This window comes from Ursus maritimus, unplaced genomic scaffold, assembly GCF_017311325.1.
Source record: "Ursus maritimus isolate PB19 unplaced genomic scaffold, ASM1731132v1 scaffold_15, whole genome shotgun sequence".
NCBI lineage: Eukaryota > Metazoa > Chordata > Mammalia > Carnivora > Ursidae > Ursus > Ursus maritimus.
Genome location: NW_024423897.1, coordinates 14,621,789 through 14,635,818, shown reverse-complemented (window position 1 = coordinate 14,635,818; position 14,030 = coordinate 14,621,789). Strand labels below are relative to the sequence as shown.

Below are 14,030 nucleotides of genomic sequence, written 5' to 3'. Positions count from 1 at the left end.
CTGGGATTTTAAGACGTTTTCCGTAGTCTCTGAAAGCATAAAGGATTGTTCTTTCCTTCAAGACTGTGTTTAACCAGGAGCCATTATCGAAGTACTGGTTTGGAGCAGAAGTTCTCTGTCAGTTCTTTCCCTGCCTCTCATTTTTCCTAACTCCCGCAGTACTTAATCCTTTTGATTTCCATGTTTCTTCTACTTTTTTGCATTATTTTCATAATCATTTCCAGTGTTGCTCTAACAGTGAGCACGTTTGTAGGGAACATTCTCTTGGTTGCTTCCAGAGAGTTTTCAGTGACTTTTCTGTAGTGACCTGCATATTCTGTTAACCTTATGAGAAAACACTTTTATTTCATTTTTCATGGGCATCCTTTTGAACTAAGGTTGCCACATTTATTAATTTCTTAGCGTTTACTAGTATTGGGTTTAATGAACACTATTGACAAGTGATTAAATGAAATCCTAGAACTTAAGAATTGGAAGGGACCTTAGATTTCTGATCCGAGTTTAAATCGGGGAAATAATATTTCCAAAATGTTTACTCCAAAACATTTGGAAGTTAGTGGGCTTGTTTTTTAAGATTTTATTTATTTATTTATTTGAGAGAGAGAGAGCAGGGGGAGGAGTAGAGGGAGAGGGACTGGTAGACTCTTTGCTGAGCACAGAGCCCAACCTGGGCCTTGATCTCACAACCCTGAGATCGTGACCTGAGCTGAAATCAAGAAGCAGAACTCAAGTGACTGAGCCACCCAGGCATCCCTTAGTGGGATCATTTAGATTGTTTGCCGATGAAACAATTAAAGTGCCATTCGGTGTTCCTTGTGTTTATTAAGGAAGATCACTTTATGTAGATCAATGGTTCTCAAACTTGATTGTACCTAAGAGTCACAGGAAATGTAAGTCCTGAGAAGTGTCTGATAGCACAGACTTGTGAGGTGGCAGCCAGGACTCTGCTTTGTTAATGAGCGTCCCCAGGTCATTTTGATAAGGTGGGACTGTGGCCACTCTTTGAGAGAGAGAAAGCCAGATTGACACACCACCAAGCTTCCAAAACACAAGTGTAACCAGTATACTGACTGCATCTAACATCAGAAGAATACCGATGGGATGTTTTTCTTTTACCTTCATCAGTGGTTGGGGCCTAAAACAGACTTGATGGGCAGAATTTAAACAGTGCTAACGTAAGGAAGCTTAGTTCTATCAAGTAGACTTTTGGGAAATAGAATTTTCTGAGCTTAGAAGGAACTATTTCCAAGGTTAGTTCCTCATAGAGCAGTCATCTTTCCTGAGAAATACAGGACTTAATGAGAGGTCAGGTTCTAACTACAGCTTAAATCCAGAGATCCTCCCTCCAGACTCCCTAGAGGGTTTCGAAAAGTGACTTGTGGAGAGAACAGAAGTATCCGTATGTGGAAGGCTTCCACATCCGGTTTCAAAGAAAACAAAACTGAAGCTTTTTTTTTCCTTTTTAATGATAGAGAGACTGGTGTCCCCAGCCCTTTCAGTGTGTAGTTTTTTCATCTCACCTGGATAAGAGCAAAGCAGAAAAGTTTTGTTGCATGTGCCTCCATTTTCCAGCCCTTTAGCAAGCATGTAGTTTTTTTTGTTGGTGGTGGGTTTTTTTTTTTTTAATTTTTGTTTTTTAACACTCTCTTTGATCCTTTATGTGGTCGATCTCTGGCCACAGTGCTTGACTTGTTTTATTTTGGAACAATTACTTTACAAAACTGCAGGGGGAAGCAGAGAGCTGCTGATAGATTCATGATCTGGAAATTAACTTGCTGGTGTGAACATCTTGGTTTTCTCCCTGTTGCCTATTAAACACACGATCACTGCAGGATCATTAAGAGAACTTTTTTTAGTGTATTCAGTGCCAGTTTTTGTCATTTAATGACAGAAGGGTTGTATACTTACAAGCTCTAAGTTGTTTCTGTTCTATTCACTAATCCTAAGTATAGGGAATATTCCTAGCTAGCATTGTGAAGGTGGTGGTTTCGTGATTAATAAGGGAATGGAGGAACACCTTCTGACATTTTGCCAGTTTACCCCAAGATTAAAGTTGTATCAGTTTAAATTCTCTAGGATTTTGAGTCACAGAAAGCCATTCCTCACACTGAGATTAAAGAGGAGTTCGTCTATATTTTCTTCCAGTACTTGTATGGTTTCACTTTTTACATTTAGATCTCCAGTCTACATAGAATTTACTCTTGTGTAAGGTGTATAAATATTATTCTAATTTTATCTTTTTCCAAATGACTACCAGGTTGTCCTAGCATCATGCTTATAAGTCCATCTTTGTCTCAGTGATTTAATTAAATTTTAGTATCAACTCAGACTAAGTTTGTATCCTTTTCCAAATGCTTCCCTTCTACCTGTTTGTCAGATTATCAGTTAAAAACTAACTTAGTTTAAAGTGGTATCATTAATCAAAACAACCACATTTAGGGGCGCCTGGGTGGCTTAGGTTAAGCATCCTAGGGTCATGAGTTCAAGCCCCGTGTTGGGCTCCATGCTGGGCATGGAGCCTACTTAAAAACAAAAACATTTACACTCAGGTTGGATCACCATTGGAAGGTCTCAGTGGCGATGAAATTTAAAAATAACAAGAATTGATTAGTTTCAAAGTATAGAAATGTGTTATATTGATGGTGTTTTGCAATTTAATATTTCACAGTTATTTTATCTTTAAGAAAGTACAATTCTCCATATCTTGTGAAATTCTTTTGCCCTGTGATCCAAGAAAATCATTCCCTGGAAAACAGAACAAAATTAAAGATCCTGAGCATAATACCTATATTTGTGAAGGAAAAGAATAGATTTTAAACATTTGCAAATTGAATTTGTTCATCTACAAATAACCCATTTTACTAATTCAGTGGAAAATGGCCTTGGATTAACTATAGAAAAACAACTGAAGATCTGTAGTGTACGTGCCTGATTCAGTGAGGTAGAGGTTTATTTTTTTTTTAATTTAAATTTTTTATTTTTATTTAAATTCAAATAACATATAATGTATTATTAGTTTCAAAGTAGAGTTCAGTGATTCATCAGTTGTATATAACACCCAGTGCTCATTACATCCCGTGCCCTTCTTAATGTCCATCACCCAGTTACCCCATCCCCCCACTACCCTCCCCTCCAGTAACCCTCAGTTTGTTTCCTATGATTAAGAGTCTCTTATGATTTGTCTCCCTCTCTGATTTTGTCTTGTCTTATTTTTCCCTCCATCCCCCATGATCCTCTGTTTTGTTTCTTAAATTCCACATTGGAGTGAGATCATATGACAATTATCTTTCTCCAGTTGACTTATTTTGCTTAGCACAATACCCTCTCGTCCATTCACATTGTTGAAAATGGCAAGATTTCAATTTTTTGATAGCTGAGTAGTATTCCACTGTATATATATATACCACATCTTCTTTATCCATTCATCTGTTGGACATCCGGGCTCTTCCCATAGTTTAGCTATTGTGGACGCTGCTGCTATAAACGTAGAGGTTTATTTTAACATAGGTCTCGAAATAACTAAAGATGAGATCTGTGGGCCTGGATATCATTTTCTAGAGCAGTGTCTTTTCAAGTGCCTTAGTTCTTGATAGCAAGGGGGATTAAAAATATTTTATAATTTAAATTTAATTTTTTTTAATTTTGTGCTTTTATTTTATATTAGATAATTTTTTAGTGTACTGTTTTAATATTTCTCTTTTTTTTTTTAAGATTTTATTTTATTTATTCGACAGAGATAGAGACAGCCAGCGAGTGAGGGAAACAAGCAGGGGGAGTGGGAGAGAAAGAAGCAGGCTCATAGCAGAGGAGCCTGATGTGGGGCTCGATCCCATAACGCTGGGATCACGCCCTGAGCCAAAGGCAGACGCCCAACCGTTGTGCCACCCAGGCGCCCCAATATTTCTCATTTTTAAACTGTTTCTTAGCTAAAATTTTTTAGTGGTTGCTATATGGATTACATTATGCATCTTATTATAGTCTAGTTTAATACTATGTAATTCCAGTAAAATATAGAGAGTTTGCTTCAGTGTGACTCCATTTCCTCCCCCTCATTTGTGCTACCATTGTCACATCCAGTTTATCAATAGATGTTGTAAACCCAACCATATAGTATCATAATTATTATATAATCTGTTTGTCTTTTAAGGAAATCAAGAAAGAAAAGAAGGGGTGCCTGGGCATTGCAGTTGGTTAAGTGTCTAACTATCTTGGTGTCAGCTCAGGTCGTGATCTCAGGGTCATGAGATAAAGCCCCTCATTGGGCTCCATGCGCATCGTGGGGTCTGCTTGAGACCCTCTCCGTCTCCCTCAGCCCTTCCCATTCGTGCATGCGTGCTCACTCACTCTCTCAGATAAATAAATAAATCTTTAAAAAAAAGAGAAAATAATGTATTTATAGAGCCTTTTATGTATTTTCCATTTCTAATGCTCTTCATTTCTCTTTGTAGATCTGAGTTACCATCTGGTGTCATTTCCTCTCAGTCCAAAGGATTTCCTTTAGTATGTCTTGTAAGGCAGCTTTGGTGGAAGCACGTTCTGTGCTTTATCTGTGAATGTCTTTATTTTGCCTTCATTTTGAGGTATGGTTTTGCTGCATATCTAATTTTTGGTTGATGGTATTTTTCTTTCAACATTTTGAGTATGTCATCATACTGCCTCTGGCCTCAGTTTTTCCTGGTGAGAAATCAGGTGATAATAATAGTTCTGCCATTCCCCTATACCTGATAAGTTGTTTTCCTCCTGTTGCTTTCAGATTTTCTCTTTGTCTTTCAGCAGTTTGCCTCTGGTGTCTCTAGATATGGATCTATGTACCTGCGGTTCACTCAGCTTCTTGGATCTTTAGGTTAACATTTTTCATCAAAATTTTGAAATTTTCAGCCATTATTTCTTCAAATATTCTGTCCCTTTTCCTCTTCTCTTCTGGGACTCGCATCACATATGTCGTGAAGACTGTTTTTTCCCATTCTTCTTTTGCCTTCAGTTCTTCAGATTGGATGTCTGTTGCTCTCACTTCTAAGTTTACTTATTTTTTATGCCGATTCAAATTTCCTTTGTATGAATTTTTCATTTCAGCTTTTGGACTTTTCAGCTTCTTCTTCATTTTAAATAATTTTTGTCCCTTTATCATGGTTCTCTCTTTTTTTTAAATCATTGTCGTCATGCTCTCATTCAATTCTTTAAACACAATTTCCTTTAGTTCTTTGAATTTATTTATTTATAGGTGATTTCAAGTCTTTGCTAGATCTAAAATCTGTGGATGTTCAGATGTTTCTGTTGACTTTTTTTCTGATTGTATGTCAAACTTTTCTGTCTCTTTGTATGTCTTACAATTTTTTATTAAAACTGGACATTTTAAGTAATACTGTAGCAACTCTGGATTCTGGCCCCTTCCCACCACCACCCCCCATTTGCATTATTTTTGTTGTTGCTTTTTTGTCCACTTGTTTAGTAATTTACCTGGACTTAAGCTGTATAATCTATTTCCCCTGGGGTATATAGCCACTGACAGCTCTGCTCAGGTGGGTTTTGGTTTTGTCCTTGCTTTTATTTTTAAATCGGGCCTTCTTGGGATTGCTTCTGTTTTTACGCAGCTTAGTGGTCAGCTAGTAACTGGTCAGAGATTATGTTCAAACACCTCAAACCATAAGGCTTCCACCTACTGATTTGTGTGTGGATTTAAAAATGTATTACAATTTTAGGGAATTTTCAAGTCTGCCCTAGCTGGACTCTCTTGTGTCTCCTCAGCACATGTATACAGCCTCCTGATAGAACAAGGGTGTGTGAATAGCTTTGGCCCTCTTCATTCTTCCCAAGCCTGCACACCATCTCCAGTCCATCAGGGGTATTTGAAGAGCTTATCAAGTATCTCTGTGACTCCCTCTTACATCTGCCTTTTACATTTCTGTCTGGCCTGTGGGTCCCTTATTTGCCCAGCCAGGGCTGCAAGCACAGACTAATAGAACCTCTCACCTTCCCTGTTTTTCTTGTCACTTAGATGGCTCCTTATTACTGACAACACCACAGGGCACGGGTTATTTCACCTTCTGCTTTGAATCAAATCAGCCTCCTCAGTGGAACTGCTGGTTATTCATGACCTGCCTTGCTATTTTAGAACCACTGGGTATCATCGCTTCTCGGCCTTTTGGCTAAGATCAAGTGTAGAACCACTGGGTATCACATGATCGGAGGGAAAAGAGGAGCAGTCCCTTGCAAATAAGCCACAGATTTCATGGTTGTTTCCTAAAGTTCAATAATTTTTCATGAGTGTTACTTTGTTGTAAGCTTTTATTCAATTTTTAGGACACCGAAATGGTTGTTTTTGATCATTTTGTCCAATTTATAGTTGCTTTTTAGGATAGAGGATTTGGTAACCTTCTCACTTTGCCACATCAGAGGTCCCACCCAGTATTGAGTTTTGATCTGTTTAAGTATTTTACACATTAAAATATTAAAATTAAGCCAGAAAGGATGAGGAAAAAATTAAGCCTTAAAATGGATTACACATAGAAACAAATTAATATAACTATATCAAATTGATTACATAGAGAAGACAATTCCAATAACTTTGGACACAGTATTCTGACTGTTCACCCTTAGTAGTATATATTCTAAAGTTAGAACTGCAGTGAAATCTTGAATTTCACATAATAGCTTCGTTATAGGTACTGATATTCATGTAGTAGATTCAGAATTTGTTTGTTGATTTTAGGATAGAGCACATGAGTAAATATATTGCTATTGGAACCAGGGTTTTCAGTGTGGGAAAAGGTGAGGAAGAATCCGCTGGTGTTCACTTGTATGGCTGCATACAAGATTTCATGTGTATGTATTCTTTGACTCGTGCGATTTTTGGTTTTTCTTTTTTAAAGATGTATTTCCTGCATTTCTTATGGAGAGGGCCTAAAAGCAGTGACTTGCTAAGTAACAGGGAACATACTAGCATCCAGATCTTGGTTTCTAAATACCATTCCCCACCAAAAAGTTCCAGTACTCCTTGGAGAAATGGCTGTTTCCAAGGCTGGAGCAGGCATAGTACAAAGTATTGCACCTGGCACACAATATATGCTTGCAGCAAAGGCCCCCCTTAGGAGGACAGACCCAGGTAAAGGCCCATGCAGCTCCTGGAAGTGAGCTAGGGAGATTTATGCAGGAAACCCTGGAGCATGGTCTAAAAGGGCTCCGTGGAAGAAAAGGTACAGTTAGTCGAGGGCCTGGGCAGGGGCCCCTCTTGCTTAGGTCTAAGGGCTGCACAGTGTTTTATACTCATGAAACCATTGAAGCATGAAGTAATATTAAAAACGTTCTGCAATGTTTTTATCGTGTGTGTGTATATACACACATTTTTTTAGTATATATATAACGTGAGACAGAATTGAATCTCCAAATTAGAGGTACTAATGTACAGTATGTTCAAAGAAAGATCATGCAAGGAAGGAAGTGAAAGATGGCTCTGGGGAGGAGATAATGCTTTGTGCTGGACTTTTTTTTTTTTTTTAAGATTTTATTTATTCATGAGAGACAGAGAGGCAGAGGGAGAAGCAGGCTCCCAGTGGAGCAGGGAGCCCAATGAGGGACTTGATCCCAGAGCCCTGGCATCATGACCTGAGCTGAAGACAGACGCTTAACCGACTGAGCCACCCAGGCATCCCTGTGCTAGACTTTGAAAAAGGAAAATTTGGTTTAGGCAGTTGGGAAGAAGTTGTTCTGGAAGAGAAACAAGGACATTTCAATGTGGGGATGCATAAACAAAGGGATGGGATGAAGGATAAGGTGGTGGGTGACCATAAAGAGACCATAAAGGGATTAGACTATCTAGAGGAGGGACTTGTGTTGGGTGGTGATGAGAGAGGAGGCTAAGTAGATTGGAATAGAGGTTTGATGTGGTGTTAAAAAAAGAAAGAAAAAGGAATCCAAGAGATTTCTGAATCTTGATTTTCTTGCCTGTAAAATGGGTAGTTTAATTCTTTGATGCTTACATCTCAGAATTGCCTTGCAAAGTAGATGAGCTAATTAATATATGTGACTATAGATTTTAAGGAGTAGAATGCTATAGTGATAATAGGTTATATTAAATTTTGAACTTAAGGGTGAAAAGTTTGCAGTTGTGGTAGTAACTGTTGAAATAAACTCTATTCATCAAGAGCATTGTCTCTGGGGTTTTCCTTGTCAGCTCGTGTGATGATTTATAATGCAGAATAATGCCACTCTTTCTGCCTGAGTTTTCAGTGATGGGGAGGAGTACTGAGTAAAGAGCCCTGTAAAATTTCTTTGGTTTCCATTGTTACAGAAATACAATTCTAGAGCAGATGTTTCTCTGTGAGGCCTCTGGAATGTGTTAAAAGACATTGTTGGAGGGGCACCTGGCTGGCTTAGTCAGTAGACCATGCGACTCTTGATCTCTGGGGTTGTGAGTGCAGGCCCCACATTGGGCATAGCGATTACTTAAAACATTGTGGAGATGCAAGAGGGCTCCTAACCACATTAGACCAGAACCTGGAACATTCTGAACCTGATAATGCTGCTGAATGTCAGCACTACCAGCTCATTTATGTGTGTATGCTCTTGGCATTTAGCATGAAGTAACACTTGCTACAAAATCTGTTTGGATTCCAGTAACCTTACACAGTATGCATGCCATCTTTTGGAGACAGAGAAAGTTCCGGCAGCAGCATAAACCCTAGTCTTTGTACTGGGATCAAGTTAGTCTCTTGGCACAGCTGGGAGAGAGTGCGCTTTCTCCTAAAAGTGCTATTTTTAGCTGTTTCCAAGGAGATGTTCAGCATGATATTGATAATTCTATTAATCCTCAATTTATACAATCTGGAAGCAGCAGCTCTTTTCTAGTGTTTACTGCTTAATGGGCCACTGAGTTGTGATTTGTCAGCCGAAAAAATAAAATGTCTTCCTTCAAATAATTGACTTCAGAAATACGTTTCCGATCTATTCCCTTCACCAGTTCAACTTTTAGTCCTAGTTATAAAGACACTGAGCATAGCATAATGTTTAAACTTGACAAATCACTACGTCATACACCTGAAACTAATGTAACATTGTATGTCAACTACACTTAATTTTTTAAAAATAGGGAAAAATAGACACTGAACTTTTCCCAGTCTGCCTGCTCAGGCTGGCCATTATCAGTAATTCCTTCTGGGTGTACCTTGGATTTTTAGCTTTGCTTACTGGTATCTTAATGTTCTAAATTTTCCAAAGAATGTGATTAAACTCTTTACACACACACACACACACACACACACACACACACACACGAGTCTTCTCTGGCAGTCTAAGTGCTTCATCTGTGTTCATAAAACATTCCTGATGAGTTTGCAATGGAGAACAGACTATAGATCAGAAAGTAGCTTGAAATTGGAGTTAAAAATAGAGGAGACTAAAAGTTCTTAAAATGCAGATATTAAATTCTAGTTGTTCTTCTTGAACTTGACGAGTTGTTGTTCTTTAAAGAATTTCTGTTTTTGAAATAACCTTTCTAAAGTATTTTAAAGACCTTTAGGACCTGTGCTGCATTTATTCATATGATTATGTAATTTTCTCTTTTAACTTCTTAATATGCTACCTGGCATTAATATATGTTCTAACATCAAGCTAACTTTTCATTTCACTGTTAGAACATTATTGGTCAATTATGCATTATATGTGTGTGTGAATTTAAAATTGGCAGTGAATTTGCTACTACTTGAAGGGTTTTAAGTTTGCCTTAATTGAAATCGTTTTCCAATTTTTTAATATTTATTATTTTTTTCATACTCCTTTCACCCATGTCTCCCACTCCCTAACCCTGCCTCTGGCAACTGCCAGTCTGTTCTCTGTATCTGTGTGCTTGGGATTTTCTGTGTGTTTCATTGTTTAGATTCTACATACAAGAGAAATAATAAGATATTTGTCTTTCTTTTATTGACTTATTTCACTTAGAGTAATGGCTTCAAGATCCATCCATGTTATTACTAATGACAGGATTTCATCTTTTTGTGGCTGAATAATATTCATTATATGTATATATACAGCACAATCTTTTTTTCTTAACTAGGCAAAGAACTTTATTAACCTTGTTTCAAAGTTTATTTCCAGGCTTCTTCACCTTAATTAGCTGGAAAGAATGAATCGTATAGAAGCAAAAATTGAAAAGAGCTGCAGTGTCCAAGGGGGTTGGGCTTAAAAATATTAGAGATTTAGATTTATCAGATCCATGAACAACATTTTAAAGAGCAGTCATAATATAAAATAGCACCTCTCAGGGTATCTGGCTTGCTCTGTTGGTTAAGCCTCTGCCTTCAGCTCAGGTCGTGATCCCAGGGTCCTGGGATGGAGCCCTGCTCAGCGGGGAGTCTGCTTCTCCCTCTCCCTCTGCTGCTCCCCCTGCTCGTGCGCGCACTCTCTCCCTGTCAAATAAATAAAATATTTAGAAATAAAATAGCTCCCAATAACTTCTTCAGGTTTTATCTTCAGAAGTTGACTCAGTTCAGTTTGTTTCATTCTTGGCAGCTTCATCAAAATTCTCCACAAGATCTGGAACTGCCTCATCCTTATCCTCCCCCATAGAAAGTGCTGCTTTTCCATCCATAGATTGTTTGGGCAGAGCTTCAGCCGGTCTTCTTAACCTAGTCAGCCTGTCTTCACCAAATTGGTGTAAGACAGTAGGATTTCTGTCAGTTGCTCTTTCCGCATGGCCTGGAACGGTGAAAGTGTTCCCTTTCCAGTTGTCTGAACTTGAGGGTTGTTAAAGTGCATCGGTGTTCCTTGGTTTGTGAACATACTCATTTCTTCAGTACCAGAGATGTCGTTTACCCCTAACTTCTTTAAGGAGAACTGAAGGTTTTTATCATCTGCCATAGCTGTTTTCGGAGCCACCTTCTTTCATCAAGCTGTTCCTTTCGCACCGTTGCACACTTGCACTTACAGTTTGGTGGGTTTCTCCTGATTCATGATAGTTTCTTTGATCTGTGGGACTGGAAATGGGACCGAGCAGGGGACTAGGGTTAGTGTTCAGGGGGTCTCAGGCAGACCAGCTGAGATTTGGGCGCATAGACATGGGGATGCAAGATGGCAGCTAGAGGAAGGCTGGAAGTGATGGCTACGCCACCATTTCTTTATCCCTTCATCCAGTGACAGACGCTTAGGTTGTTTCCGTATCTCGGCTGTTGTAAATAATGCTGCAGTGAGCATAAGGGTACATGTATCTTGTCGAGTTAATATTTTCATTTTCTCCAGCTAAATACCCAGAAGCTGGGTCGTATGGTAGTTCTATTTTTATTTTTTTATTTTTATTTTTTCAGTAGGCTCCATGCCCAGCATGAAGCCCAGTATGGGGCTTGAACTCAGTGACCTTAAGAACAAGACCTGAGCTGAGATCGAGTCTGGTGTTTAACCAACTGAGCCACCCAGGAACCCCTATTTAATTTTTTAAGGAACCTCCTTACAGTTTTCCATAGTCACTGTGCCAATTTACATTCCCACCAACAGTGCGCAGGGGTTTCCTTTTCTCCAAATCCTCATCAACACTTACTATTTCTTGTCTTTTTTATAATAACCGTTCTGACAGTGTGAGGTGGTATTTCATCGTGGTTTTGATTTGCATTTCCGTGATGATTAGTGATACTGAACATCTTTCCATGTGTCTGTTGGCCATCTGGATGTCTTCTAGAAGTAACTTGCAACTGGATTTGTTGTGAGGTTTTCTTGGCTTCTAGCATCCAACTCCCTTACCTATCTGGAGGAAATTTCCTGCATTGTAATCTTGTTTGGGGACATGTACCCATGTTCCTCATTCCATTCTCTGACAGCCAAGGCCTGTGAGCTACGCTTGGCTCGTTGGATGCTTTTTTTTTTTTTTTTTTTTTTTTAAGATTTTTATTTATTTGAGAGAGAGTGTATGCGCACAAGCGAGAGTAGGGACAGAGGGGGAGGGTGAAGCAGAATCCCCGCTGAGCAGGGAGCCCAATGCATGGCTCCATCCCAGGACCCTGGGATCATGACCCGAGCCAAGGCAGACACTTAACTGACTGAGCCGACCAGGCCCCCTCATTGGATGCTTTTAACCAAGACTTTGAATCTTGACTGGGGCAAAGAAAAGGAGATAGGATTTATTTGCTACTATCACAGCCCTGTTTTAGCCAGATTCTTCCACTAAAAGATAATTAATGCTTTCTTGCTTCTTGACTTGACAGATTTGCCTTGAGTCCTGCCCTTTTTCTTAGCCTGTGTTTTAGACCTCCCAGTGATTCTGTGAGCCCCAATATCTTTCCAGTGAATCTTCCCTCTAATTTTTTTTTTTTTTTTACCTAAGATACAGTCTTTTTGCTTGCATCCAGAAATCCTGTTGGCATAGAGAACATTATGATCTAAGCACGTCTGTCCTAGTAGTACTAAGTAAATATGGCTACATTCTTACATTTTGATTCCCATCACCACCACCCATATTATTTTTTTGTATTCCTTTAGAATAACTGTCCCATGTATGCTGTATCTAAAAATGAAAAAAATATAAAGTAAATAAAAATGACTTACTGTATCTGCTGTGCGTCGGCCCATAGTAGATACCATAAAAGTGAGATGCATTTTATACCTATCTTTTAGTTTCTTTACCAAGATCCATCATCTAGAGCATAGTAATAAGGCATTTGGGAAACACCCTTATCTCAACAGCTTGTTTACAGATCTGCAGAGACATAATGTCTTTACTTTGGTTCCTAATCTTAAGAGTACCAATTGTTTAGGCTCCAGGTTTCTCTTGTGTCTGAAATACCCTGCTAACTATATTTCCTTCCTTTGAAGTTTTTATTTAGTCAGAAGCTTCAAGAATGAAGGTAGAGATTTTTGGATCCCCCCCCCCGCCTCTCTCTTTAAAGCTCTTTCAAAAGAAGGCAGGCAGTCACTTCTGCCAGTTCTGCTCGTGCCAACCACATTGCTGAGATGCTCAGGGCTGAAAGCACACAGGGACTCAGCATGCATCTTTGCTCTGCAGAATAACATTCATTCTGCCTGCCTTTGAGTGTGATGGGTGTTTGGCCATCTGTGTGAATGTCTGAGTTGTTAGAAGAAGCTCAGGAACGAGAGATGTATCTGGGTTTCTTCAAACTTCCCGGTAGTAGCCTGCTAACGGAATTACTGCCCTGACCCTGCAGGGGAAGTTTGCTCCCTGTAGTGCACTCTGCAGAGTGCTTGCTGTCTTCTGCATGACGGAAACCTCATAAACCACTTATTTGGATTTTTAAAAATTATTTTACAGAAAAGTAATAGCTCATATTTATAGAGCCCTTATTTGCCAGGCACTGTATTAGGAGCTTTACATGTATTATCACATTAATCCATAAAACTATAAAACCCTGTATTTTAGATAAAGAAACTAAGGCTTAGGAAGATCTGGAACTTGGGTCCAAGATCATTCATTTAATAAGTAGCAGATTCAGAATTTGAATTTATGGTGGTATACATGCCAGTGGGCATGTTGTTTAGTTTCATTTTGAGTAAATAGAAATTAAGTGATACCTGAATTGCTATTCCGTGCAAAAGATATAAACATAGGAAACCTAGGTTTTGTGTTTTAAACCCCAAGAATGCAATTGATGCTTAGCCAGATGACCACGTGTTTCTCTATATTTGTTTGACATTTAGATAAAACTGATCAAGTTCTCAAAGGTCAAGTTGAAAAAAACGAAAGTCAAACTAACCTTTTTGTTCACGTATAACATACTGTGGGAAGTGATGTAATTGTTGGATTTCTTGCAGAAAAGAAGAGAAGAGAGCACTAGACTAAAGGAGGAGGGAAATGTGCAGTTTAAGAGAGGAGGTAAGGCACCTGTCTCGGCACTGATGTCTGGTCTTCTTGATTCCTCATCCTGTGTTGGAGTGTGAAGAAACACCAAAAACATTTGGAAACAACTAGCAAACCTAAACTGCTGGCAGTACTTGTTGCTTACCAATACCTTGGAATTTCACTTTTCCCCAGATCCAGATCATTCACACCTGACGGTGACCAATTACCATGTGTCTTTTGCACAGGCATACTTTTT

General features: G+C 38.9%; 1 protein-coding gene and 1 pseudogene across 1 annotated transcript in view; one reads left to right on the top strand and one right to left on the bottom strand.

Annotated features, from left to right (window-relative positions):
• The window catches only part of TTC1 (tetratricopeptide repeat domain 1), a 46,519-nt gene that overhangs the window by 8,584 nt on the left and 23,905 nt on the right, over positions 1–14,030 (top strand). The window contains exon 3 of the mRNA XM_008692435.2: positions 13,747–13,807. Within this exon, the coding sequence (XP_008690657.1) occupies positions 13,747–13,807 (61 nt within the window). The remainder of the gene's footprint in view (positions 1–13,746; positions 13,808–14,030) is intronic.
• On the bottom strand, positions 10,404–12,613 carry LOC103664528 (annotated as a pseudogene).